The sequence below is a fragment of the Labeo rohita genome, chromosome 10, assembly GCF_022985175.1.
Source record: "Labeo rohita strain BAU-BD-2019 chromosome 10, IGBB_LRoh.1.0, whole genome shotgun sequence".
NCBI lineage: Eukaryota > Metazoa > Chordata > Actinopteri > Cypriniformes > Cyprinidae > Labeo > Labeo rohita.
In genome coordinates, this window is record NC_066878.1 from 27494684 (window position 1) to 27521985 (window position 27302).

Consider the following 27302-nt stretch of genomic DNA (forward strand, 5'->3'; position numbering starts at 1 on the left):
TTTACTTATTTTATTATTATTATTATTATTATTATTATTATTATTATTATTATTATTATTATTATTGTTACTACTACTACTACTACTACTATCATTATTATTAAAAACGTATAATTTATATAAATTTTAGTGTTACTATTTATTGGTAATTTATTATTATTAATTTAGATAACATTTGCTTTATTATTAAAACATATAATTTATATTAAAAAAAATATTTTTACGATTTATTGCCATTATTATTATTATTATTATTATTATTATTAATTTAGATAACAACATTATTATTATTATTATTATTATTATTAATTTAGATAACAACATTATTATTATTATTATTATTATTATTATTATTATTATTATTATTATTATTATTACAAAATTATAATTTATAAAAGTAAAAATTACTTCACTATTTATGTATATATGTATGTACGTGTGTGTGTGTGTTCTGGTATATATGGTTTATGAGGATGTGTATACACAGGATGTGTATAGAAAATACGGTTTGTACAGTATAAAAACCATTACGCCTATGGAGAGTCCCCGTAAACCACAAATGCAAGAGCGTGTGTGTGTGTATTTATATATACATAACTAAACACAGTACACACATATAGTATGTAAGCAAACTTTTATTTTGGATGCGATTTAATAATGATTTGACAGCCCTAGTATTTTTACTATTTATTGTGAATATTTATTATTAACATTTGCATTATTATTAAAAAATAATTATAATTTATATAAAAATTGTATTTGTACTATTTACTACAAATGTATAATTATTATTATTAATTTAGATAACATTTATTATTATTATTATTATTATTATTATTATTATTTATTATTATTATTATTATTAAAAATTATTTATATAAAACTTGTATGTTTACTATTTATAGTGAATTTATTATTATTTATTTAGATAGTAGTGTTGTTGTTGTTGTTGTTATTGTTATTATTATTATTATTATTATTATTATTATTATTATTAACAATATATTTTATTCATATTTAGTTTGTATTTTTTTTATATTGCTATGAAGAATATAGTAACATTCATTTTTATATTTTTATATAAACAAAATGATGATAATGACTGATAATATGGCATAAAAAAATTTAAACAGTATTGTTTATATGAATAACAAATACATATGTGATGCGATCTAGGAAAACCCAACACATGGTGAAATTTGACCTTTTTTTAGGTTTTGAGACCATATAAAAGCTGGGTTCAAGCCCTTTCCAAAACTTCTTATTTTGTCTTGTTTTTATTTTGTCTTTGTATTTATTTGGGCTTGAACGTAACCAAAGTTAAGTTCTATCTTAAGTTGGCTTATAGTGATGATTTAATGAATGGAATTTTGAGAAAAACGGCTTTGAAGTGAGACGACTTTCACTTTCACTTTACGGATTTAACAAGAGCGGTCTGTCAAGTTAGGAGCGCTACTGCATCATTACACAAACACACTAACGTTATTTATCATGTACATAGTATGCAAACTTTTGATCACCCACTTTGTTCAGATAGCACAAATAATGCAGCCTAGCTTGTAGTATAAACGAGCGCAGCACAACTGTTCGTGCACTGTGCTTAAACAGGCTGTCATCAGACTCCTCCTCTTTAGTAACTTCATCCGATCCTTCATCTCTGGATGTGAAATAACATAATGTCTGTTATAACATCTTTTAGGGCACTGACATCACCAAGATTGAGCAGATTGAGACGAGTAAGATCAGTTAAGTGAGCAGCTGCAGTGCTTTAGACGGCGTTGTTGTGCTCTGCCATTTCACCATATTAAAAAAAATAAAAAATACTTTGCGTGCCATAGTTTACACAGGACTGGTGGAGAATGTGAATTGATACACCTTTACTAAATATGTTACGTGGTTTATTTTGATAGGTTCACTGTTTTTGTGGTGTTAAGCGAAAGCACCTCAGCAGAGCGTTCTTAGCATAAGAGAAAGACAGTCATTTCTGCTTGCTGCAATAAATGGCTATTTTTCTGCACTAAACAAGTGAATTTCACCAAGATATTTTCAGAGATGATAGACAAGATGTTATAGAATGGTAATTTCATAACCTCATTTTGACAAAAAAAAGAATTACATTTGATCTATTTTTCGAATTTCCTGAAAACTTCCCAGCGCAACATCCAATGGGTTTTCTGAGATCACATCTCACATAAATAAATAAATAAATAAATAAATACAAATAGTATATGTTAATATTAATAATAATAAGTATTATTATTGTCATCAATAATAATTGGCAAAAACTAAAATATTTAATTTATTTAAATATATTTTAAATATAAAATTAAATATTAAAATGTTAAATATAAAATATATACATTTTATATTAAATATTAAATTGTATTTTTCGATTTTGTAATTATTATAAAATAATATACAAATATTATTATTAATATTTGTCATTATTAATATTCCGTTTAAAAAAAAATTTATACATAACCTATTTTGGTGATAATACAGTGTAAAAAAAATTTAATATAATAATAATAATAATAATAATAATTAAAAAGTATTATTCAGAATTATTGTTTTCATTTTTGTTTAATTGAATTATAGTATATTGTTTTATTTGTGTATTTTTATGGATTGATTGATTGTAATATTCAGGGGTGCTGATCGCTGCCGTCACTATATGGTGGAGATGCAGAGCAATGGGAAGTATGTGATTCTTGGAGAGGATCGGGCTCATTCCTCTCTCACAGATTTGGTCCAGTATCACACTCAGGTGGGCATCAAGCCCTTCATGGAGTTGCTGACGGTGCCCTGCGGTCAGGTGAGTGTCCTGCGCTCCATTAAGGGCTTTCACAGCTGTTTGCTTCAGTATATAGAGAGAGTGACATTGGTTGGTTTGTGTGTGTGCAGATGTGCGATCAGGAGCCTGACTATGAGGAGCTCAGAGCTTTTACATCATCATCATCATCATCATCATCATCATCGTTGCCAGCGGTGGAGCATCCTGCTGAGGATCGGGACATGGACACGGGTTCACATAAAGTGCACTTGCAGATGCAGAGACTCTTCCTGCCGCCGGGAGGAAACTCAAACACAGACTCACACAAACCACCGGTGCTTAAGCGCATCTCTGACCGCCGCAGACGGGTCGAAGCTCAGATGGAGCACAAGGAGGACGATCCGACTGCTGAGAACAGACCGTTCCCACGACTCTACCCGTCCATACGACTGGCCATGAGAGAAATACAGCAGATACAACAGGTACAAACACACACACACACACACACACACACACAGGACATACACAACATATATAGGCCGGGTTAGTTTTTTACAATTTTTAAAGCAGTGAATGTTTCTTAGGATGAATTTCTGTCTTTCTTTCTTTATTTTTATTAAGTTTGTTTACACAGAAACATCAAAGCCTTAACTAGAAATATATGTGGTGGTGATCATAGTAATATATAAAAAAATATATATTTTTAAAAATATTATACGTTTTATAATTCATAATACATTTTTATAAAATGTATAAATAACTATAATGTTTCTAATACACATTATTTTCATTTTTTAATCTTTGCATATTAGTAGTATCATATATATTAGTAGAATTGTATTTTCCATTATAATTAATGTCAATAATATTAATGTTAGAAAATGTTATAATATAAAAAAAAATATCTAAAATGAATACATTTTAATAAATAGTATGTATTTTAATTAATAATAATTATTATAATAAATAATAAGAATATATAAATTATATAAATAAAATACTAAATCCAAAATTGTATTTTATTTAAAATAAAATAATTTATTTTTATTTTATTTAAAATTTTATTTTATAAGTAAATTTATTAAATTAGTAATTTTTTTCAATAAGTAAATTAGAATAGTATAACAAAATATACTGTAAAACATTTTAGAAGTTTATGTATTTCTAAATTAATAAATACATAATACTATTATATAAATACATATTATGTATACAACGTGTGTGTGTATATTTGTATGTATGTAGTATGTATGTATGTGTGTGTGTGTGTGTGTGTGTGTGTATATATATATATATATATATATATATATATATATATATATATATATATATATATATATATATATATATATATATAAAAATATAAATATATATAAGCATTTTTAATCATATCTAAAACATTACCATCATATCTACTAAACGTACACACACACACACGTGTGTGTGTGTACGTTTAGTAGGCATGATGGTAATGTTTTAGATATGATAAATTAAAAATTAAGAAATATTATTATTGTCAGCAATAATTGGCAAACTTACATTATTTAATATATTTCAAATATTAAAAATTAATTCAATATTGAAATAATAAATACAACTTACGTAAAAAATTGTACATAGTGTTGGTAATAATTAATACAAGAATGTATTATATTATATTGTAAAAATATTTATTAAAATAATTTATATACAAGTTATAAATTATATATTTTTATATAATAATTTAAAATAATACATTTGAATAAATAGTACAGATTTATATTAATAATAAAAATATACAAACATTTTCTGAAAGTTATGGACACTTGAGAAATGAACCTTCAGCTAATGAATAAATAAATAGTATATATTTAAATTACCATTAATACACACACTAATTAACATTAAACACATGCATATAATATGAAACTAAATATAATAAAAACATTCAATGAAATGTCTAATAATAATAACGATATATTGTAAAAAAATATTATGAGTTCGTATTACTTATATAAATACTAATAGTACTAGTAATAATCAAATTATTAATTAAAAAAATTGAATGTAGTATTCATTTATATTAATAATATGCAAAAACATTCTAAAAAATGCCCTTGTCGTGCGAACGTAAGTGAACCTTCAGTTCAAGTTTTGTTTCTGTTTTGCTCCTGATGGTAAAGCTGCGGTTGTTCAAACACAATCGCACAATATTTCAGCACGTTTGCGTAATAAACCGTTTTCCTGTCAGTAGAGAAAAGCCTCATTTTAGCTGCAGGCTAAATGCCACCTAGTGGGAGTGAACTGATAAGCGGCAGATCTGCATTTTCATCAGTTTGTTCTTGTTCAGACAAAAGCGCAATGAACCGACACAAACTCGATCTGTTCCCCAAACTGGAATTTTCCCCAATGATTCATGTTGCTTCAAATCCCATGTTTTTCCAGCACTTCCAAGATCAAATCAAAGTGTCCTCCGGCAAAGCTTCCAGCTCGTGGAAGAGGACGGGTGAGTTATCAATCAGTCTTTCATCCATAAACCCACAGGATGTGCTGTCTTCATATCAGCTCATATTTACTTCATTATGTGTTAAGTTTCATTAAATCCTATCATATATACATAGTTAGCTTTTCTCATTTTTAGAGTTTGACAGCCTTATAAATAAATCAATCTAATAAATAAATCTAATCTTTAATTCTTTAATCTGTTTGTTTAGGATGTAAATCTATTATTTTGTTGTATTTTCTTTGTTTCAGATGCATGACACTGTGGAGACTGAAACTACAGATGTTTTAATGCTGCTATCTGTGATCTTATTTTTTTTTTTAGGTTTATGTAAATGTTAACAACATTTTAATTCTGTTGTTGTGGTGAAAACTACTCAGTAACTTAGATTTTAACTTAATTTTTATTCTTGGTTGAAATGTTATGTATTTGTATTTAATGTAAAAGATGTTTTAGGTGATTGAATAAATGCTTTCATTTGATACACTGCAGCAATCTCTGATTTTAAATGCATGAATGAATAAAGTGAGGAGGTGTTTGAGTTTGTATTTGTCTGTCACTGGAGCGAGTGCTGGTGTTTGCGGTTTGATAGGAGGAGTTTAACGGCTCATATAAGAGCGTGTGTGAGAGTTTCAGATCCCACAGGATTCACAGCAAACCTCAGCGATATGGAGATGAAGCTCATAGTGGTTGGGATTTTACTGTTCGTCACCTTCAGCGCCGTACAAGGTAATGCTGATATTTATTTATTTAATTTAATATATTGTTTCTAATATATTTAATGTTTAATGTTATTTAAATGCATATTTTTACTCTATTCATGTAGCGTAAATTAATCCCTTGGTTTTTCTAACTAACGGCATAAAAACCTCTGAAAATAATTTTATAAACATTTATGCAAAGTTGTGTGTATATATAAGATTTTTAAAACGGTACATTTAATAATTATTTTATGCATTTATATAATATATTCATTTAAATATTTTACGCAATAGTAAGTTAATATTTGTTTGCATTTTGTATGCATTTATATTATATATTAAAAAGCTGCATTTGTTTAAATATTTTATAATAGTAATTTAATATTTATATGGATAATTTTATGCATTTATGTAATACTCAAATTATTTAAATGGTTTTTTTTTTTATATTTTACAGTAGTACTATTTAATGTTTTATTATTATTATGTGTGTATTTGGTCACACTTTATTTTTAAGGTTTTCACTATTAATTAACTGGTTTTTGTCTCTGTAAACTCTTAATTTGCTGTTTATTAATAATACACTTTACAATAAGGTTCAATTATTAACTAAAGTGAACAAAGAATAACAATAACATGTATTACAGTATTTAGTCATCTTTTGTTAATGTTAATTGTTAAAGTCAATCATTAACGTTAGTTAACGCACTGTGAACTAACAAACAACTTTTAATGCATTAGTACATGTTGAAATTAACATTGATTAATAAATGCTGTACGAGTATTGTCCATTCTTAGTTCGTTAACTAATATGCACTAGTGGTCCCTAAACTAAAGTGTTAACATTTGTTTTTAAGTAATTTTGTAGTTGCATTTCTAGTGTAAATACTTTGCTCAGCATAATTGGAGTTGGTTTGGGTTTTTGGTTTTGAGTTTCAGGTGTCACACCCAAATGTTGTGTTCAAACGACTCCAAAGTTTACTAAGGAGATGCTGAATAAAGTCACCAAGTATGAGCGCCAGACAAACCACGGCGTCTGCGCCATCAATGCGCTCGTGTGAGTTTCTCATTTTCCATGTTTTCTGAACGAAAGATTGTGAATGTGGAGTTTTAACTCGTTGATCCTCTGCTTTCAGTCTTCACACTAATGAGAAGCGATACTGCTTGATGCCCACACTGGAGCCATACCTGAAGGTACACCTGAGGAGGCATAGGCGGCATGGTTTGAAAAACGCCTGAATGGACGAGATCTGGACAAACGTTTGAACTTCACTCAAAAAAAGCCTTCGTGAAAGCATTTACTCATTGTCTCTGTTTGCATATTTTTCTACATCTTCAAATAAATTCAGTGAACTTGCGTATGTAGCTGCTCCAGTTTTAAAACTGCTTTCTTGTAACAAATGTTTTCTGATATTTCAGGTGTTTTAAAATGTTTTATGTTTGTGCTTCAAGTATGAGAAAGTCACATAAACCAAATGTTTTACTTTACAAGGTAACACAGTTTCTTGTATCTGAATTAAAGAGTTGTCAGCTTGATGGATGGTGATATTTAGTGTTTTTTTGTAAGTACATATGCAAATAAGCACAGACATTATAAGTACTTGTATGTTCCATGTACACTAAAGAAAACATATGCAGGGAAATACAAACATGGAAACAAATACATTAAAGCAAAATCAAAAAGCAAACAAATAGAGGGAAAAGCAAATACATACAAGGAAACGCAAATCCATGGAAAAAAAAAAAAATCAAACAAGCAAATACATGCAAACGCAAAATACATAGATGCATGCAAAAACAAATAAAAGCAAAAAAAATCAAATGCAAAATCAAAACAAGCAAATACATGCAAACGCAAAATATAAACAAAATGCAAAATCAAATACATGCAAAATCAAAAACATAAAATGCAAAAGCAAAAAATCAAATACATACAAAAAAATCAAATACATGGAAAAATTAAACATGCAAATGCAAAATCAAATACAAGCAAAAACAAATACATGGAAAAATTAAACATGCAAAAGCAAACATACACGGAAAAGCAAATACATACATGCAAAATCAAATACATGCAAAAAAAAAATCAAAATATATGCAAAAAAAATACATGGAAAAAAAATCAAACATGCAAACAAATGCAAAAGCAAATACATGGAAAAATCTAACAAATGCAAAAGAATACAGGGAAACGCAAATACATACATGGAAAAAAAAATTAACATGGGAAAAAAGCAAATACATACAAGCAAAAACATGCATAGAAAATTAAATACATGCAAAATTAAATGCAAAAGCAAACACATAGAAAAGCAAAATCAAATACATGGAAAAATTAAACATACAAATGCAAAAGCAAATACATAAGCGCAAAATCAAATAAGCAAAAAATACAAAAGCAAATACATGGAAAAAAAATCAAACATGCAAACAAATGCAAAAGCAAATACATGGAAAAAATCAAAAATGCAAAAGAAAATCAAATAAAAAAATCAAATACATACATGGAAAAAAAAAAAATACAACATGGGAAAAAAAAAGCAAATGCATACAAGCAAAAACAAATACATACAAAAATAAAATACATGCAAAATTAAAATGCAAAAAATCAAATACATACAAGCAAAATAAATACAAAAGCAAAATCAAATACATGGAAAAAAATCAAATACATACAAAATCAAAATCAAATAAATACATAATCAAATACATACAAGCAAAATCAAATAATACAAGCAAAAAAATACATACAAAAATCAAATACATACAAAAAAAATACAAACAAATACAAATACAAAAAAAAAATCAAATACATACAAGCAAAATCAAATACATGAAAAAAAAAATAAACATAAAAATCAAATACATACATGCAAAATCAAATACATACATGCAAAATCAAATACAAAAAAAATCAAATACACACAAAATCAAATACATACAAAATCAAATACAAATACATACAAAATCAAAATAAAAAATAAAAAATCAAATACATACAAAATCAAATACATACAAGCAAAATCAAATACATACAAAAAATCAAATACATACAAAAATCAAATACATACAAGCAAAATCAAATACATACAAAAAATCAAATACAAATAAATCAAATAATAAAATACATACAAAAAAAAATAAATACATACAAAAAAATCAAATACATACAAAAAAAAATACATACAAAAATCAAATACATACAAAATCAAAATCAAATACATAATACAAAATCAAATACATACAAAAAATCAAATACATACAAAAAAAATCAAATACATAAATGCAAAAAAATACATACATACAAAATCAAATACATACAAAAGCAAATACATACATACAAAATCAAATACATAAAATCAAATACATACAAAAATCAAATACATACAAAAATCAAATACATACAAGCAAAATCAAATACATACAAAATCAAATACAAATCAAATACATACATGCAAAATCAAATACATACAAGCAAAATCAAATACATACAAGCAAAATCAAATACATACATGCAAAATCAAATACACACAAGCAAAATCAAATACATACAAGCAAAATCAAATACATACAAGCAAAATCAAATACATACAAGCAAAATCAAATACATAAATCAAATACATACAAGCAAAATCAAATACATACAAAAATCAAAATCAAATAAAAATCAAATACAAGCAAAATCAAATACATACAAGCAAAATCAAATACATACAAAAATCAAATACATACAAGCAAAATCAAATACATACATGCAAAATCAAACATGCAAAATCAAATACATACAAGCAAAATCAAATACATACAAAATACATACAAGCAAAATCAAATACATACAAGCAAAATCAAATACATACAAGCAAAATCAAATAGCAAAATCAAATACATACAAAAAATCAAATACACACAAAATCAAAAAAAAATCAAATACATACAAAAAAATCAAATACATACAAAATCAAATACAATCAAATCAAATACATACAAGCAAAATCAAATACATACAAATCAAAACATACAAAAAAAAATACATACAAAAAATCAAATATACAAAAAAATCAAATACATACAAAAAATCAAATACATACAAAAAAATCAAATACAAATCAAATACAAAAAATCAAATACATACAAAAAATCAAATACATACAAAAAGCAAAAATACATACAAAAAATCAAATACATACAAAAAATCAAATACATACAAGCAAAATCAAATACATACAAAGAAAAACAAATACATACAAGCAAAATCAAATACATACAAAAAATCAAATACATACAAACAAAATCAAATACATGCAAATAAAATCAAATACATACAAAAAATCAAATACATACATGCAAAATCAAATACATACATGGAAAATCAAATACATACATGCAAAATCAAATACATACAAAATCAAATACATGCAAAATCAAATACATACATGGAAAAGCAAGTACATAAGTTGGCAGTGGTGGCCTCGTGGTTGGTGCGTCGACATGTGGACTGCCGTGGCTGCTCTCGATGCAACCTGGGTTCGGCTCCTGTCTGGAGGTCCTTTACTGGTCCAAATACAGGCTCTTTCCTGCAAAATCAGGTTCTTTCACAGTCATACATATGCAAAAAATCAAATACATACAAAAAAAATCAAATACATACATGTCCTAAATACATACAAAATCAACATCAAAAAAAAAAAAAATAAAATCAAATACATGGAAAAAAAAAATACATACAAACAAAATCAAATACATACATGCAAAATCAAATACATACATGCAAAATCAATTATATACACATGGAAAAGCAAATACATGCATGCAAATACATACATACACATGCAAAAGCAAATACATGCAAAATCAATACATATACATACAAAATCAAAAATCAAATACATGGAAAATCAAAACATACAAATAATCAAATACATGCATACAAAATCAAACACATACTTGGAAAAACAAATACATACATACACACACGCATACATACAAGAAAAAGCAAAAACACAGGTGGAAAAGCAAATACAAAATATTTGCAAATACATGCAAAATCAAACACATACATTCACATGGACATACATAACCACATACATACGCAAATACATAAGCACATGCATTCATAACCACATACATACACGTCCATACATAAGCACATGCATTCATAACCACATACATACATGCAAATAAAGCACAGACAATAATGACACAATATACAAGGCATATTTTTATTTCTAAAAAAGTTAATTCACACCACAGAGAGAGCATTAAATCCATCAAAGCAGTTCACAGTTGACTTCAGATTCATTTAGACATCTGGTGTTTCCTTCCATATTATTACTGTTCAGAATCAGATGTTCATAATGGACACAAAGTCTAAAGACAATGAACAATGACCAGAAATCACTCAAAATAGTCCAGTTTCCATGAAAGGTTGACCGACTAGAATCAAAATCACTACATAATCATTTTCTCATTCATGCAGGTTCACATTCAGTGGTTTCACACGGGATGATTTTGGCACGTCAGATTTGCAGATGTTTCACACGTTTTTGAGTTTTACATTAAACCGAACCACAGAATAACAAGCGGCTCGCAAACATCAACTACTCCGGTCAGAAAGGTCACTTCTGTTAATAAAGGCAGTTGAAACCCAATCAACAAACAAGTGAGCAGTATTCAGACATTTTCACCAAGATCTGAACAACATCTCAGTCAAACAACACTAATTCTATCTAAATAAAAATGATTCAATAAATACACGTACAGTAGTTGGCACATAAAACTGAATTATTCACTGCATTGGTCAAACTGCTCTAAACCGTCCCATTACTAAGTAGAGAATTCAATTGGCACAGTGCTTTAACTAGACTTAACTAATCACCAATGCGGTTTACATCACCATTAGAAATTCATGTTGGATTCAAGGGAAGGAACTTGATTGTCTTCTGACCAGCTGTTGGGTGACAGTGAAGCTGCATCATAACATAACATAAAGGACTGAAGTTAAATGTCAGGAGTTAATTATTAACACAGTCACTGCTTACTCAAACACAGACAACAAACACAGTCTGATTTCTGTGTTTTTTTTTTCCACAATCTTAATTAGACGTTTGTTCTATAGATACTGCTATGAATTACAATCCTACAAAATAAAATTACAAAATAAAATAGTTGAAGTTTTTAGGACACCACCTTTCAAACATCAAATTAAGTTTAAGGGAATTGCATTTATTACACTGACAAAAATAATTAATTTAAAAAAAATGTATATGTATGTATATATATATATATATATATATATATATATATATATGTATATGTATATGTATATGTATATATATATATATATATATATATATATATATATATATATATATATATATATATATATAAAAAAAAAGGAAAATATTAAAAGAATGAAATAAAAAATAAAATCCCCTTAAATATTACATTGGATTGTATTTTTTTACACTGACAAAAAAAAAAAAAAAAAAAAAAAATTAAATCATCCCTTAAAATTTAAATACACTTTAATAATACAGCCGAATAACAAAATAAAAAAGGGAAAATATTAAATTATAGAATAAAATAAATACATTTACTTTAATTTTAGTTTGATTTTGAAACCTATATTATACTTATGGGGATTTTATTATTTTATTTCTTCAGTATTCCCTTTCAAAAATAAAATTAAAATTAAATTAACAAAAAAAAAAAAAAAAAGTAAGTAAAAGAGGAGATAAATTATTCAAGCAACAGATTTCGGTCATCATTTACTTACACTCCAAACCCGGGTTAATTTATTTTTTCTATGGAACGCGTAAGAGGTTGAGCAGAATATTCACACAATATTTCCATTCAGCGAAAGGAAATCAGGATGAGTGTCATTAAGATCCAAAGCAGACAAAAGCCCGCAGTCATACAGAGCTCATCTCATGGACGACTGCTTTTCAAAGCCTGCTTGTCTTTCTGGAATTTGACAGCATCCGTTCTTATTTACTGCTTTTGAGTTACACGGAAGAAAGGAAGTCATATTCATATTCAAGTTCATATTCTTGAATATTCTGCCCTTTGCCTGTTGAAAGCATGTGACGCATAAATGAGTCTGACGTGAAGAGCTGCATTGATTCATTTGAAAGAGATAGAGATATGCATATATATGCATATATATATATATATATATATATATATATATATATATATATATATATATATATATATATATATATATATAAAAACATTTAAAATAAATTCAAATGTAACTAATTTTAAAATTAAATTAAAATTAAATACTACATAATTTTTTTATTTTAATCATTTCTCTTTATTTTAAAATGATGTGTATTTTTTTTTTTACATAAGAGGACTGTATTTTTATTACCTTTTAATGATAAAATAAAAAAAAAAAAAAAAAAAAAAAAAATTACAATACAATCACAAAATAAAATAAAATAATAGAAAAAAAATTAATACTTGTTTGTATTACTGAAATGTATTTTAGGGGATTGTTTATTTTATTTTGTGCTTTTTTTATTTTTTATTTTTTAAAGGAAATTATATTTAAGGAGATTTACATTAAAGATTAATGAAAGTATGATTTAGTAAGATTAAATGTCAATTTTTTTAAATTATTATTTTATATTATTCAAACAGCATTACCTGTCAATAATAAAATAAAATGAAATAAAGAAAAATCTCCTTTAAATATTACTTATCAAATAACAAAAAATAAATATAAAAGGTGAGAAATTATATTTTATTTATGTAGTATTTGTAGAATTCTGTCATTATTTCTTACATTTATTTAATTTGATTACATTTTAATTTAAAGAGATTGTACTTATCACCTTTTAATAATAAAGTAAAATAAAAAAAAAAAAAAAAAAAAAAAGGTTAAACAATTATATTTATTTATTTTTTTTCAATAAAATTAAAAATAAAACAATTGTTTTGTAACTGTTAAATACTTGTTCGCATTATTAAATAGTTACTTTAGGGGATTTTTACATTTTATTTTATTTAGTATTGTGCTATTTTATCATTGAAAAGTAATTATATTTAAGGGGATTTACTCTTTACCATTAATTCTACATTTTTTTTAATTGTCTTAACATTAAATTTATTATCTTTATATACGTATTTAAAAAAAATAAATAAATCCTCTTAAATACAATTAGCCGTTAATAAAAATAAATAATCTTTTTTTTTAATATTATACTTTATCATTTAAAAATAATTATATTTTAGGGGGGTTTATTACTTTAACTTTTTTGTTATTATCATAATGGTTTGTATTATGTTTTTATTTCGATTTTTATTTTATTATTGAAAAGTAATTGTTATTTTGTATTTTCTTTTATTTACATCTTGTTTAAAAATGATAAAAACACCAATAATAAATTCATGAATAATTTTTGAATCCTCTTAAGTAACTTAGAACACAAAATAAAAAAAAAAAAAAAAAAAAACTTAATGACAGACTAATGAAATAAATGCAACCCCCTTAAATATTACCTTTCAAAAATAAACAAAACGTATTAAAGTGGTATATATTTAAGTGGAATTCTGTCATTTATTCAGACCTCATCAGAGCATTAAGGTGAGCGTCCGGTGTCGGACAGTGATTGATGTGGTGCCGACGTTACCAGTCCGTTTTGAGAAACAGCATCGGGATTGAAGGTTTGAAGCTGTAGTTTTCACTCCTCCAGCGCCTGCAGGAAATCAGCCACAGAATCCACCACGTAATCGGGCGTGCAGTCCTTCTGCTGCGGCTCCTGGCTGTCTCTGTAGGCGAGCGCCTCCTCCAGCGTGGAGACGCCGGTCAGCGTGAGCACCGTGGCCAGGCCGCAGTTACTGCCGAACAGAATGTCCGTCTCCAGCCGGTCTCCGATCATCAGCGAGCGCGCCGGGTCCAGGTCGAACTGGCTGGCGATGCACTCGAACATGAAGCGGCTGGGCTTACCGATGACCGTGGCCTTCCTGCTGCTGGCCGTCTCCAGAGCAGCCGTGAGGCTGCCAGAACCTGCGAACACATTCACACGTCATTCACGGATGCTCATTGTGGATCAGTCAATGACCCGACAATGTGTTTCCACAGTGAGCTTCTAGAGTCGCTCAACTCAAACAACAGCTCCGTTCATCACAATAACAGTTCAGCAAAGCAGTCAAACGGTTGAGAATGTGATGAATATTTGAGAGATTTCAGAAACAACAAACTTGTCATGTCGCAAAATCAAAAGAAAAAAAAAAAAATTGAAGTTATTTGCATTGTTCCATACTTTGACCAAGAAATTTTCTATGACCTTTCATGGAAATGTATTTTACCAGTATTTTTTTTTTTTTTTTTTAATCAAATTTTATACTTACAGAGTTTTCTATTTTTATGTTTTTAAGGTTTTCAGGACTGTGGGAGACCCAATATTTAGCTTGAACAAATTAGTTACATTTGCATACTGCATTTTGGTAATTAAGCACATTTACACCCAAAACTCTCATTGTAATTTTAAAAATATGTTCAATTTATACTTGTTTTAATGCACTATTGTGCTTTTTTTCTGTTTTTGTTTTTTTTTTTTTACAGCAATAAGTGTTTTGGTGAAAAGTGTTGAACACGATGCAGAAAAACATTAATATTCAGAATATTTCATGTTATTATTATTATTACTATTATTTATTTATTTGTTTGTTAGTTTGCATTATAACAATGATGAAGATCATAACAGTTAGAATGCATGAAAATGAAAAACTTTAATAGAATGCATAAATGTTATAAATATTTTAACTATTTGACCTATTAATACGCAGAATACAAAAAAATTTATAAATCTCATTTTAATTATTTATTTGCATTACAGCAGGCAATTATGAAAACCATTAACAGTCAGAATGCAGAAAAATGTTATATTCATAAAAAAAATATTATTATTATTATTATTATTATTATAGTAGTTAGTAGTAGTAGTAGTAGTAGTAGTAGTAGTAGTAGTAGTAGTATTATAGAAATGATAAAAATGCAGAAAATACTAATAGTCAGAATGCAGAAAAATATCATTTATAAATAATTTTAGTTATTTATATGCATTACAGCAATGAAGAAAATGAAAAACCTTAATAGTCAGAACGCAGAAAAATATATTTATAAATATTTAACTTTATTATTTATTTGCATTACAGCAATGACAATTATGCAGAAAAACAATAATAGAATGCAGAAAAATATTTTATTTATAAATAAATCATCATCATCATCATCATTATCATTATCATTATTATTATTATTATTAATTTGCATTACAGTAATAACAAAAATGCAGAACACAACTACAGCCAGAATGCAGAACAATATTTATAATTTTTTTTTTTTTTGGCATTACAGCAAAGATGAAAATGATGCAGAAAAACATTTAGACAAAATGCAGAAAAATATATTTATAAATACTAATTTTAATTATTTAATTTGCATTACAGCAGAAAAACATTAAAAGTATATTTCTAATTATTTTATTTTATTATTATTATTATTATTATTATTATTATTATTATTATTTAGTTAAGTTTATTTATTTAATTTATTTGAATTATGAAAATTATATCAGAATGCAGAAATATCATAACTGTCCTAAAATAGCTTTATTTTCTTAATGCAATTTGTACTGACTAAAGAAATGTCTATTATTCTTCCATACTTGTAATGTTTTCCCAGACAGTGGGAATTTAATATTTTGCTTGAAGAAATCATTTGCATTGTACATTTTAAAATCACAGATAAGCACATTTACACCCCCACAAAAAAAAACTCTTAAAAAAGAGTTTTAATTTATGCTGACATTAGTGAAAAAAAAAATCATTGTATTATTTTATTATTTTTTGCAACTGCATCAGAATTTTGAAAAAACCCTAGTAGTTTTTATTTATTATTACCTTTAGTTTCATAATGCATTTTTTTTTTTTTTTTTTACTTTTTTTGTAATTCTAATTTTTAGTTAAGATAAACATGATGAATTACATAGCTAAAGCAAAAGCAAAGATGCAACATAATGAACAAAGGCAGAGAATTATCACATAAATGCGCAAACTTTCACTTGATTTTGAGGTGCAATGTGACCTGGATGTTTCATGACATCCATATTTCTACTTCTGATTTTAATAATAATATTATGCTTGTTATAAGGCATCACATGAGCTGCACTGAACATCCCATGGTGAGTCTACCACCCATGCATTAGTCCTACCTGGGGTGATCCTGCCTCCTCTCAGCGGGTGCCAGGGGTCCGGGTCAGTGGCCAAGAACAGGCACTCAGAGTTCCTCAGATAGCAGCAGGCTTTGGCGAGCTTCATGAAGGTGAAGTTCTCGTCGTATCCCACCAGCACAGCCTTCACATCCGGGTCCAGCGGGCAGTTATAGATGCTGGCGCCCGGCTCCGCGTCCTCCTCCTCCACCACGGGCACGCCGGCGTCCCGCAGCTCCTTCATCACCCCGCCGCAGCCGATCACATACACCTTTCCCTGCAGCCGCGCCACGTCGCGCAGGTACGCGGCGGAACAGTACGCCGAGCTGAAGATCTCCTCCTCCGCCACGTCCGTGAAGCCGAGGCGGCTGAACTTCTGCACGTAGTTCTCCCGCGGCCTGGTGCAGTTGTTGGTGACGAAAAACACGCGTTTGCCCCGCTGCTTCAGCAAAGTCACCACCTCCGGGGCTCCGCTCACGGCCGTTTCGCCGTTCCAGATGACGCCGTCGCAATCGAACAGCACGTTGTGTTTGGCGTCCAGCAGGTCCCGGATCTGAGCGCCGTGGAGCGTCACGCAGCCCCTACCGCCACCCACCGCGCCTGCCATCCTGCTGGCTTGAGATCCTATGATGGAGAGCGTCGAACTGCGTCCGTTTCAATCAAACGCGCTGATGATCCCGTACGCTTTGGTTAACGGCTAGTGGAAAAAACGCAGAACCAAACGCGACGCAGTGGAGCGGCTCACCAGCGCGTCCATCTCCGCTGCTGCATTACACACCGGTGGAGGCGGGCACTGATGCCATCCAATCACGTTAGAGGATGTCGCAGAGGGCACGCCTTCTCCCCAGTGTCCTCCAATCAGAAAGCTAGAAGATGCAAATCACGGTGATCGATTATTATAACATTTTGCATAGGAGATGATTAATATGAAGCAAGGATTCTAAAGTGGGCGGGGCTTGGTGGCCCAGAAAAAAAAAAAAAAAAAAAAAAAAAGGTATGTACCGGGGCGTTTCTAGGATTTTAAAACATCCGGGGCTGGTGCCAAAATATCAGGGGCTAGTGGTGTTGGGTGGGAGCTCACATCATGCTCACATAAGATTTTGTTAGACAGAGGTGGTTGAACCTGGATGGGGTCCCGGGCATTAAACTGGGGGATAAAGACCTTGTCACACTATGAACAATAGTAAATAGTAATCACTGCAAATAGCAAACATATCAAAGTATTATAACAAAATTATAACTTTACAAAATATGTTAGACAAATAAAATAAATCTGAAGATGTATTTATAACTGTAGCAAATATATAATTGCATGCAAAAACAGGGCCCTAATTTTTTTCCCGAATTTAGTTTTTTTAAATTTTTTTATTCCGTATTCTGTTTTCATTTTTCTGGACTTGTTTTTGAAAAGTTAAATTTTTATGAATCAAAATGTAATTAATCATGTGTAATTAATTAAATCCATGAATCTTATACGATTTACCGTCAATTTATCAAAAGTTAAGAAAAATACATGTTTAGGACCCCATGAAATGTTTTATTTTATCTTTTTTTTTTTTTTTTTTTTTTTTTTTTTTTTTTTTTTTCCACCTTACGTTTTATTGTTACCAAATACGTTTTAGCATGTCCGTTATTTGAATGCATAAAAACAATGGTTATTTTTACAATAGCCTTATGGAATTCTGTGTTGTGTATTTTTCTGGTTATCAAATGAAGGTATAAAATAAATAAATTGATCTAATGAAAATGATATTTTATTTTTGACAAATAAAGGGGATTTACTATTCAAATTTAAAACATGGAAGAAATATTGTGTGAAAAAAAAAATTGTATAAATTTTTATTAACTAGTAGTAGTAGTCGTAGTAGGCATGTACATTACTGAATGGTTAATAAAGTTAAACCAAACTTTTACTTTGACGGGTTGCCCTAAATACCTGTAAATTTTTGTGTGTATAATTGACAATTGTTTTACTCCATGAGCATTTCACTGTTTCATTTAAGTGACTCTCAGAGAAGTTCTGGAGATGTTGTTAATGTATTTATGTCCTCCTGAAACGGCACACGCACATCAGTAATATTTGTGTAATGACCAACTTTTGATTAATTCATTTAAACTTTGACAAATTCTGTGAAAAAAAAAAAAAAAAAAAAAAAAAAAAAACATTCGGGGCTGGAGTTAAAACATTCGGGGCTGCAGCCCCGAATGATTAGCCCTAGCAACGCCCCTAGTATGTACTATTGTTTTTTTTTGTTTTTTTGTCAGTTTTTTTTGTTACACATACCTATACATAGCAGTTGTTGCACTGTTTTGAAAATGATTCAGAAAACTGTCAATGCAGGAAATTTTATATTTATAAATAAATATTTTATTATTAGTATAATACATTTACATTAATATAAGACATTATTTTTCAATTAAAATGTAGAAAATATTATAAAAGCTCACTTGTGCAAACAAATGTAACAAAAACTAATGTATTATATTAGTATACATTACATATATTTTTTAAATTATACTGTATATATTATAGGTTGTACAGAATATTTTTTCTGCTTTCCAGTTTGAAGAAATCCAATCTATAAAATCGGGATTTAAATTTTGGAATTTAAAAATGGTACATTTTAAAAATATTATTTAAAAAATGATTTACATTTATGTACTTATGTACTTATGAAAACAAATGTAACAAAAACACAATTCTTAGTAATCAAATCTATATAAATTTGTATTTACTTAGTGTATATATGTGTATATATATATATATATGTGTATATATATATATATATATATATATATATATATATATATATATATATATATATATATATATATATATATATATATATATATATATATATTTTACAAATATTAAAAATATTTTAAAATTAAAATATATTAAAATGTTTACTTATTTAAAAATTAAAATATATTATAAATGTTTACTTATGTAAAAAAGTAACAAACTATAATATATATATATATATATATATATATGTGTGTGTGTGTGTGTACTTCATTATACTGTATATATTATAGATTTTGCATAATATTTTTCTGCTTTCCATTTCAAAGAAATCAAATCTATACAAATTTGCATATTTATAATAAATTGTTCAAAAATATTTTTAAATTGGTATTATTACAATTAAAAAATATAATATTATAAAATATAAATGTTTGCGGATGTAAACAACTGTAACAAAAACTCAAAAAAAAAAAAAAAAAAGCCAGAGGCTCTCAGAATACTTTACATATGTATATACACAATTATTTTTAAAACATTTTGCAAAACACTATAGGAATTGGAGTTTGCCCTCTCTGACTATAGTTGTACTAGTACTAGATAAGATAAGAAAATTGTTACAGAGAGCACTGAGCAGAGAGATTAATGTTTACATCTAAAGCATGCCGAATAAATTAATGTGACATTTTAGAGTTTAAATATATTTTCCTTTTTTTTTTAAAGCACATTTCTACTGTTGCAATGGTCTCCTAAACGCTAGGTGGCGGTAATGTTGAACAGCGTGTAGAAATCAGATTCATTTTAGCGAGTCGGTTCGTTTCAGTGAACCGGTTCACAGAAGCCAGGCGGGAAATTGAATGTTTTATTTTTGCCGTGAACAAATATGTAGTAAAATACCACTGTTTATCTCTATATTTCCGAATACGCTACGAAAGTGTTCACGCTACGATTTAAACGGTTAGGTTCAAAGTTCGGAAAGAGTCGAAATTGAATCGGTTCAACTGAATCATCAAGAAGATTCTCATTCGCGAATCACTAGTGCAGAAACGTGAGAGTTAAAACTGTTTGAAAACTCCAGACTGCACATGCAGCTCTGATGTAAATAAACAATATGATTAAAGCTCTTTTTAAAGCTTTTGAGGTCAGGTGGAAATCCTACAGGCACAGATTTGTCCCGTGGATAGCGTTAAATCTGCGGAGAAATGAGAGGTAACGTTATAGTTCAGTTCGTGCTCTGCTTCAGGTTGTGTCAGGAATAGCCATGTTCACAGTTACTGAGCTCAGTGTTTTTGTTTTCCCAGAACTCTTCGTCAAGTGAAGGATCGATCCCAAGACAAGTTAGTTCAGGATGAGGTTGTGTTCGGATCTCTCGTGTGTTTATTCACTGAACTACTGAAAAACGACCTGAAGAACCAAAGCGAACTGCTGCGGTTCCTCCCTCAATTTAAACACAACACGTACACTAATGTACCGAATGAGACCCGCGATGCTCCCTGTGCAGTGATGTTCAACACTCTGGGCTTCAGTATCGAGCGGAGGCGCAGCTCACTACAGTTCGCGGGAACCGGAGTGTTTGTGACGCGGGGAAGCGCGCCGAAAGGAACTATTGTAGCGATGTATCCAGGTATCCTTTATGACGTCACGTGTCACTGTAACAATTCAGTTCATTCGTCTTTAATAATAATATTAATAAACAACAAAATTACATAAGTATTATTGTTTTTGTTATTATAACCAGCAGCATGATTTAATACGATTTATATTATTACTGTTTCAAACCTGTATTGTGACTTTTTAATAGTGATTAATGCACGATCTCTTTTTAAATCATTTTTAGAAATGTTATGCATACATCTTTTATGCATTTTCATAGTTATGATTAATATATCCAGTTATCTGTGACGTCACGCGTCACTGCAACACTGATATAAATATCAATATTAAATTTAAGTTTTAATAATCATTACTAATAATTAATAAATTAATTAAATACTATATTAATATCCCGAAATTATTAATGATACTACTAACAATAACAGTAGTAGTAGTTGTTGTGAAGCTGTTGTGTTTAATATGACTCATTATTACTTTAGTAGTTACATAATCATTTATAATATGTAGAATTTTTATTTATAAATATTAATACTACTAACAATTACACAAATGTATTACTTTTATTAATATTAAATAGTATAATTCTTTATTACAATAATATTTAATTATAACAATAATACTTAATAAAGAAATAAATTTTATATTATATATATATATATATATATATATATATATATATATATATATATATATATATATATATATATATATATATATATATATACACACACACACATATATATACACATATATAAAAATTAGATAATATTATAATATTAATATAATTCATTATTAATTAGTACTAGTAGCAGTAATTAATTTCTATTAATTCTTAAATATAAATATAATATTAATAAGTAATTATATTATAAAATATTAATACAAATAATATTATAAAATATTTAATTATTGTTAATTTTAATAGGTAATTACTAGTATAAATAGTATTATATTACATTATAATACATTATTATTATTATTATTATTATTATTATTATTACTACTACATGATTAAATGGTATAATATATCAATTATTTTCATTTATTATTATTAATAATCACACATACACATACATATACACACACATATACATACACATATATATATACATATTATATATATATATATACACACACACACACACACACACACACATATATATATATATATATATATATATATATATATATATTATATTATATTATATTATATTATATTATATTATATTATATTATATATATATATATATATATATATATATATATATATATATATATATATATATTAGGGCTGCAACGATTCAACGATTGCAACGACAAAAATCGATAATAGAAATAGTCGACAATGAATTTCATTGTCGAAGTTGTCGCCAGACATGTTTTTTCCGACCGAGTGGAAGCATTTGTGCGAGTGCGAGAAATTGTTGTGGTGCGACTTGTTTTCATTTCTTTACAAAACTTTCGCTAGCCTAACTACTGCCCAGACCGCTGTGAGCTGATACAGTGACAGTTTCGCCGTTTTCTCCAACATTACACAACTAATTAAACTTGATCTGTACATTCTTCACTTGCAGATTTTAGATATTAGCCGTCAATCACTCCCTGTCACTGACACTGCGCTCCGCTGAAACTCGGAACCGGCCGTTTTTTTCTCTCTCTCTCTCAACCAACCTCCGTTCCGGATTTGTAAACTACATTTCAGTTAGGGGTGTGTGATATGACGATTTTTGATTGTGGACAAATAAAATGTCTCCACAATCTGCTTTTAAGGAAATATACTATATTTCGTGCTACAGCGCACATTCTGTCAGACGCAATTCTGGCGCCTCCATCTCCATATACTGTACAACGCGGCACATTCACATCAAATGATAACTCATCTTCAGAGTTTTACTCACGCAGGGGCGTAATTTCCACTGGGGACACACTTTTCAAAATCCCCCCACTTTCAAATAGTTTTGTTAAATTAATGTCTTGTATTGTAGAATGCACGCTCAGCACCGCCGAGAGTTTAGCACCATCGTTAAAACGAAACCGAAAGTAAAACGCGCGCGCGCATTCAAAAGCAGTTTTAATACCCCAAGTTTAGAGAGCGACTCCCCAATGTGCGCAAATTAGGCTATATAACATATCTAGGCTGTAGGCTATAGGTTGTGTAGTTGTATTTAATACAACCTTAATATTCATTTGGTGCTCCTAAATTTTTTTTGGTGCTCCTAACTTGGGAGTTGGGAAGTTGGGAGCACCAGTGCTACCAAGTAAAAAAAGTTAATTTCGAGCCCTGTGCATGGTTTGCAAAGCAGTCCTTGCGTATCACGGCAGCACCTCGGTGATGCACGAACATTTAAAGAGAAAGCACGTCGGACAGTTGAATGAAACTGACTTGGTTTGACTCGCCTCGGTAAGATTTAAATAACATGGAAGCCAATACGTTTTGTTTTGGATGTACATTGTACATTTTATAAGCGTCCTTTATAAAAATGATAGAGTGTCTTTATTTATGCATTTATGTCTATACTGACCGAGCACTGTGCCTAATTGGTTTTAGACAGGGCATTTTTATTTACTTTTAGTATGAATCGGCCTATCAGCAGCAAAGTTCAATAAACTATGCATTTTTCATTGAAGTACCCCCTTCTTTCTTGTGTTTACTATCATTTTCCACAGAATTAAAACAATCTCATGCTAAATTTTAGAAAAATTTAATAATTATTCGATTAGTCGACTAATCGTTTCAACAGTCGGTGACTAGTCGACTATTAAAATAGTCGTTAGTTGCAGCCCTAGTGTATATATACACATATATATAAAAATTAGATAATATTATAATATTAATATAATTCATTATTAATTAGTACTAGTAGCAGTAATTAATTTCTATTAATTCTTAAATATAAATATAATATTAATAAGTAATTATATTATAAAATATTAATACAAATAATATTATAAAATATTTAATTATTGTTAATTTTAATAGGTATTTACTAGTATAAATAGTATTATATTACATTATAATACATTATTATTATTATTATTATTATTATTACTACTACATGATTAAATGGTATAATATATCAATTATTTTCATTTATTATTATTAATAATCACACATACACATATACATATACACACATATATATATACATATATATATGTGTATATATATATATATATATATATATATATATATATATATATATATATATATATATATATATATATATATATATATATATATATACACACACACATATATATATATATACACATATATACATATATACACACACACACACACACACACATATATATATATACACACACACACACATATATATATATATACACACACACACATACATACACACACATATACACAATTTTTAATTATTAATTTTAACACAATTATATTATAAATATTATCATTATTATTAATTGGTAGTAGTAGTGTTTATCATTTCATTTGTTTCATATCACCATTTTAAAAACTGTATTAGTTACAAATAGTACATTCTTCGTAACTTTTTCTTTTCAAATAATTTTATGTTTTATGTGTAAATCTTATGCAATTTCATAAAGGTGATGTTATTTCTTCTGTTCTGTAGTTTTCCTCAGTTATTATTATCTGAATGTATTTTTAATCTTTTGATTCCGGTCTGTCATCAATATTAACGTTGTTTATATTTTCAGTCAGTTTATATGTCAGTCTTTTGCATAGATAATTCATCATAGAATGAATGTTTGCATGTTCTATTTTAACAGGAACCATCTATCAGACAGATGAGCCGATCTTCTTCCAGTCAATCAGAAATCCATTTGTATTTCGATGCATAGACGGCATTTTGATCGATGGCAATGACAGAGCGATCTCTAAGACAGTGTACCGGTGAGCAGCAGCATTCACAGCGCATTATGAAGCACACAACTTTAACAAACCAAATGTCTTGATGAACAGATCGTGTAGCGGACGGGACAGATTCGGCCCCTTCCGTCTGAGTGACTGCTCCTGGTTGACCTCTGACCCCGGGAACCCTCTCGCAGTGGGACAGTATGTCAACAACTGCTCTAATGGTCAGTCAGGGAAAAAAAGGGAAATAGAAAATAAAAATAAAGGGTCTGAGAATAAAGTGTCTTATTATTTACAGAAAAAGCTGCAAACGTCTGCTATCAGGAATATGACGTGCCGGATGAGTTTCCTTTTGAGCTCCGTCAGTACCTGCCTAATGTGAACTACAGAGCTGATAATCAAAGGTCAGATTATAGATTTCATGTTTTTTGTTATTATTAGGAAATTGTTACTGACATTTGCTTCATCTTTCTGTTTCTATTTCAGACCTTTGCGCTGTGTTGTTCTTGTTTCACTAAGAGATATTCATTGTGGTGAAGAGCTGTTCTCCAACTACTACACGATTGTACATTAAATAGTTTTTTTTGTTTGTTTGTTTGTTTTTTTAAGTTGGTGTTTGTATTATACATATAAAGCCTAAAATAAATTATTTTCTAAAGCAAAGCTGAATGTGAAAACATGCAAAAATTGTGTTTCCATTTTTCCAATAAAGTCAGAGTACTACGAGAATAAAGACTAAATACGAGCAAAGTCAAAATATTTTGAGAATAATCTCTAAATATTGCATGAATAAAGTAGAAATACTACGATCAAAGTCGAAATGCTATGAGAATAAAGTCAAAATACTATGAAAATAAAGTCGAAATATTAGGGGAATAAAGTCAAAATACAAGAATAGAGTCAAAATATTTTGAGAATAAAGTCAAAATACTACGAGCATAAAGTTGAAATACCACGAGAATAAAGTCAAAATATTTCGAGAAGTCAAAATATCACAAGAATAAAGTCTAAATATTGAGAATAAAGTCAAAATACTATGAGAATAAAGTCTAAATATTCAGAGAATAAAGTCTAAATATTTCGAGAATAAGGTTGAAGTACTATGAGAAAGTCAAAATATTTATAAGATCTAAATACTACAAACAAAGGCAAAGTCGAAATACTATGAGAATAAAGTCAAAATACTATGAGAATGCAGTTGAAATACTACGAGAATAAAAGTTGAAATACTAAGAGAATAAAGTCTAAATATTTCGAGAATAAAGTAGAAATACTACAAGAAAAAAGTCAAAATATTGAGAAAAGTCAAAATACTATGAGCATAAAGTCAAAATATTCCGAGAATAAAGTTGAAATACCACGAGAATAAAGTCAAAATATTTCGAGAAGTCAAAATACCACAAGAATAGTTGAAATACTAAGAGAAGTCAAAATACTACAAGCATAAAGTTGAAATACTACGAGCATGAAGTTAAAAATACTATGAGAAAAAAGTATAAATATTTCAAGAATAGTCAAAATACTACGAGAATAAAGTCAAAATATTTAGAGAATAGTCAAAATACTATGAGCATAAAGTCAATATACTATGAGAATAAAGTCGTAATATTTCAAGAATAAAGTCAAAATACTACGAGAATAAAGTCGAAATATTTAGAGAATAGTCAAAATACTATGAGCATAAAGTCAATATACTATGAGAATAAAGTCGTAATATTTCAATAAAGTCGAAGTACTAAGAGAATGTAGTCGAAATACTATGAGAATAAAGTCAAAATATTGAGAATAAAGTCAGAATACTATGAGAATAAAGTTGCAATACTTCGAGCATAAAGTCGAAATACTAAGAGAAAGTCAAAATATTTCGAGAAAAAGAAAATACCATGAGAACAAAGTCAAAATACTACAAGCATA

The 27302-nt window shown here is 28.3% G+C and overlaps 4 protein-coding genes across 6 annotated transcripts in view; 3 read left to right on the plus strand and 1 right to left on the minus strand.

Moving 5' to 3' along the window:
- Nucleotides 1-5739, plus strand: part of LOC127172250 (myosin-IIIb) — a 53774-nt gene extending 48035 nt beyond the window's left edge. Inside the window, exons 27-30 of the mRNA XM_051121483.1 lie at nt 2650-2815; nt 2905-3255; nt 5198-5258; nt 5507-5739. Coding sequence (XP_050977440.1) covers nt 2650-2815; nt 2905-3255; nt 5198-5258; nt 5507-5514 — 586 coding nt within the window. The 3' untranslated portion in view covers nt 5515-5739. The remainder of the gene's footprint in view (nt 1-2649; nt 2816-2904; nt 3256-5197; nt 5259-5506) is intronic.
- Nucleotides 5740-5785: 46 nt separating this feature from the next.
- Nucleotides 5786-7492, plus strand: ccl27b (chemokine (C-C motif) ligand 27b). 2 transcript variants are annotated; one of them, XM_051121484.1, is made up of 3 exons: nt 5786-5984; nt 6890-7013; nt 7093-7492. In XM_051121484.1, the coding sequence occupies exons 1-3, from the start codon at nt 5924-5926 to the stop codon at nt 7193-7195; spliced, it is 288 nt and encodes a 95-aa protein (XP_050977441.1). In that variant the 5' UTR covers nt 5786-5923; the 3' UTR covers nt 7196-7492. The 2 variants fall into 2 exon arrangements, with proteins under 2 accessions (XP_050977441.1, XP_050977442.1); XM_051121485.1 differs by having other exon boundaries at nt 6896-7013.
- A 3669-nt stretch (nt 7493-11161) lies between these two features.
- pdxp (pyridoxal (pyridoxine, vitamin B6) phosphatase) lies at nt 11162-18164 on the minus strand. Of its 2 annotated transcripts, none has more exons than XM_051120225.1 (3): nt 17182-18164; nt 14596-14972; nt 11162-11922 (listed from the first exon to the last, which is right to left on the minus strand). In XM_051120225.1, the coding sequence occupies exons 1-2, from the start codon at nt 17783-17785 to the stop codon at nt 14647-14649; spliced, it is 930 nt and encodes a 309-aa protein (XP_050976182.1). In that variant the 5' UTR covers nt 17786-18164; the 3' UTR covers nt 11162-11922; nt 14596-14646. The 2 variants fall into 2 exon arrangements, with proteins under 2 accessions (XP_050976182.1, XP_050976181.1); XM_051120224.1 differs by having other exon boundaries at nt 14533-14972.
- A 2615-nt stretch (nt 18165-20779) lies between these two features.
- On the plus strand, nt 20780-26082 carry setd9 (SET domain containing 9). Its single transcript, XM_051120385.1, has 6 exons — nt 20780-21133; nt 21226-21548; nt 25304-25427; nt 25497-25612; nt 25687-25792; nt 25875-26082. The coding sequence occupies exons 1-6, from the start codon at nt 21036-21038 to the stop codon at nt 25960-25962; spliced, it is 855 nt and encodes a 284-aa protein (XP_050976342.1). The 5' UTR covers nt 20780-21035; the 3' UTR covers nt 25963-26082.
- Nucleotides 26083-27302: the final 1220 nt, after the last annotated feature.

What these genes read in the sequence shown, in the direction of transcription:
- ccl27b (XM_051121484.1), top strand. Translation starts at nt 5,924, where the DNA reads ATGGAGATGAAGCTCATAGTGGTTGGGATTTTACTGTTCGTCACCTTC. An exon ending in CACCTTCAGCGCCGTACAAG is followed by an intron (nt 5,985 to 6,889) that starts GTAATGCTGATA and finishes TTTGGTTTTGAG; the next exon opens with TTTCAGGTGTCACACCCAAA. An exon ending in TGCGCCATCAATGCGCTCGT is followed by an intron (nt 7,014 to 7,092) that starts GTGAGTTTCTCA and finishes CTCTGCTTTCAG; the next exon opens with TCTTCACACTAATGAGAAGC.
- pdxp (XM_051120225.1), bottom strand. Translation starts at nt 17,785, where the DNA reads ATGGCAGGCGCGGTGGGTGGCGGTAGGGGCTGCGTGACGCTCCACGGC. An exon ending in AGGAGGCAGGATCACCCCAG is followed by an intron (nt 14,973 to 17,181) that starts GTAGGACTAATG and finishes ATGTGTTCGCAG; the next exon opens with GTTCTGGCAGCCTCACGGCT.
- setd9 (XM_051120385.1), top strand. Translation starts at nt 21,036, where the DNA reads ATGATTAAAGCTCTTTTTAAAGCTTTTGAGGTCAGGTGGAAATCCTAC. An exon ending in TATTGTAGCGATGTATCCAG is followed by an intron (nt 21,549 to 25,303) that starts GTATCCTTTATG and finishes CTATTTTAACAG; the next exon opens with GAACCATCTATCAGACAGAT. An exon ending in TGTCAACAACTGCTCTAATG is followed by an intron (nt 25,613 to 25,686) that starts GTCAGTCAGGGA and finishes TATTATTTACAG; the next exon opens with AAAAAGCTGCAAACGTCTGC.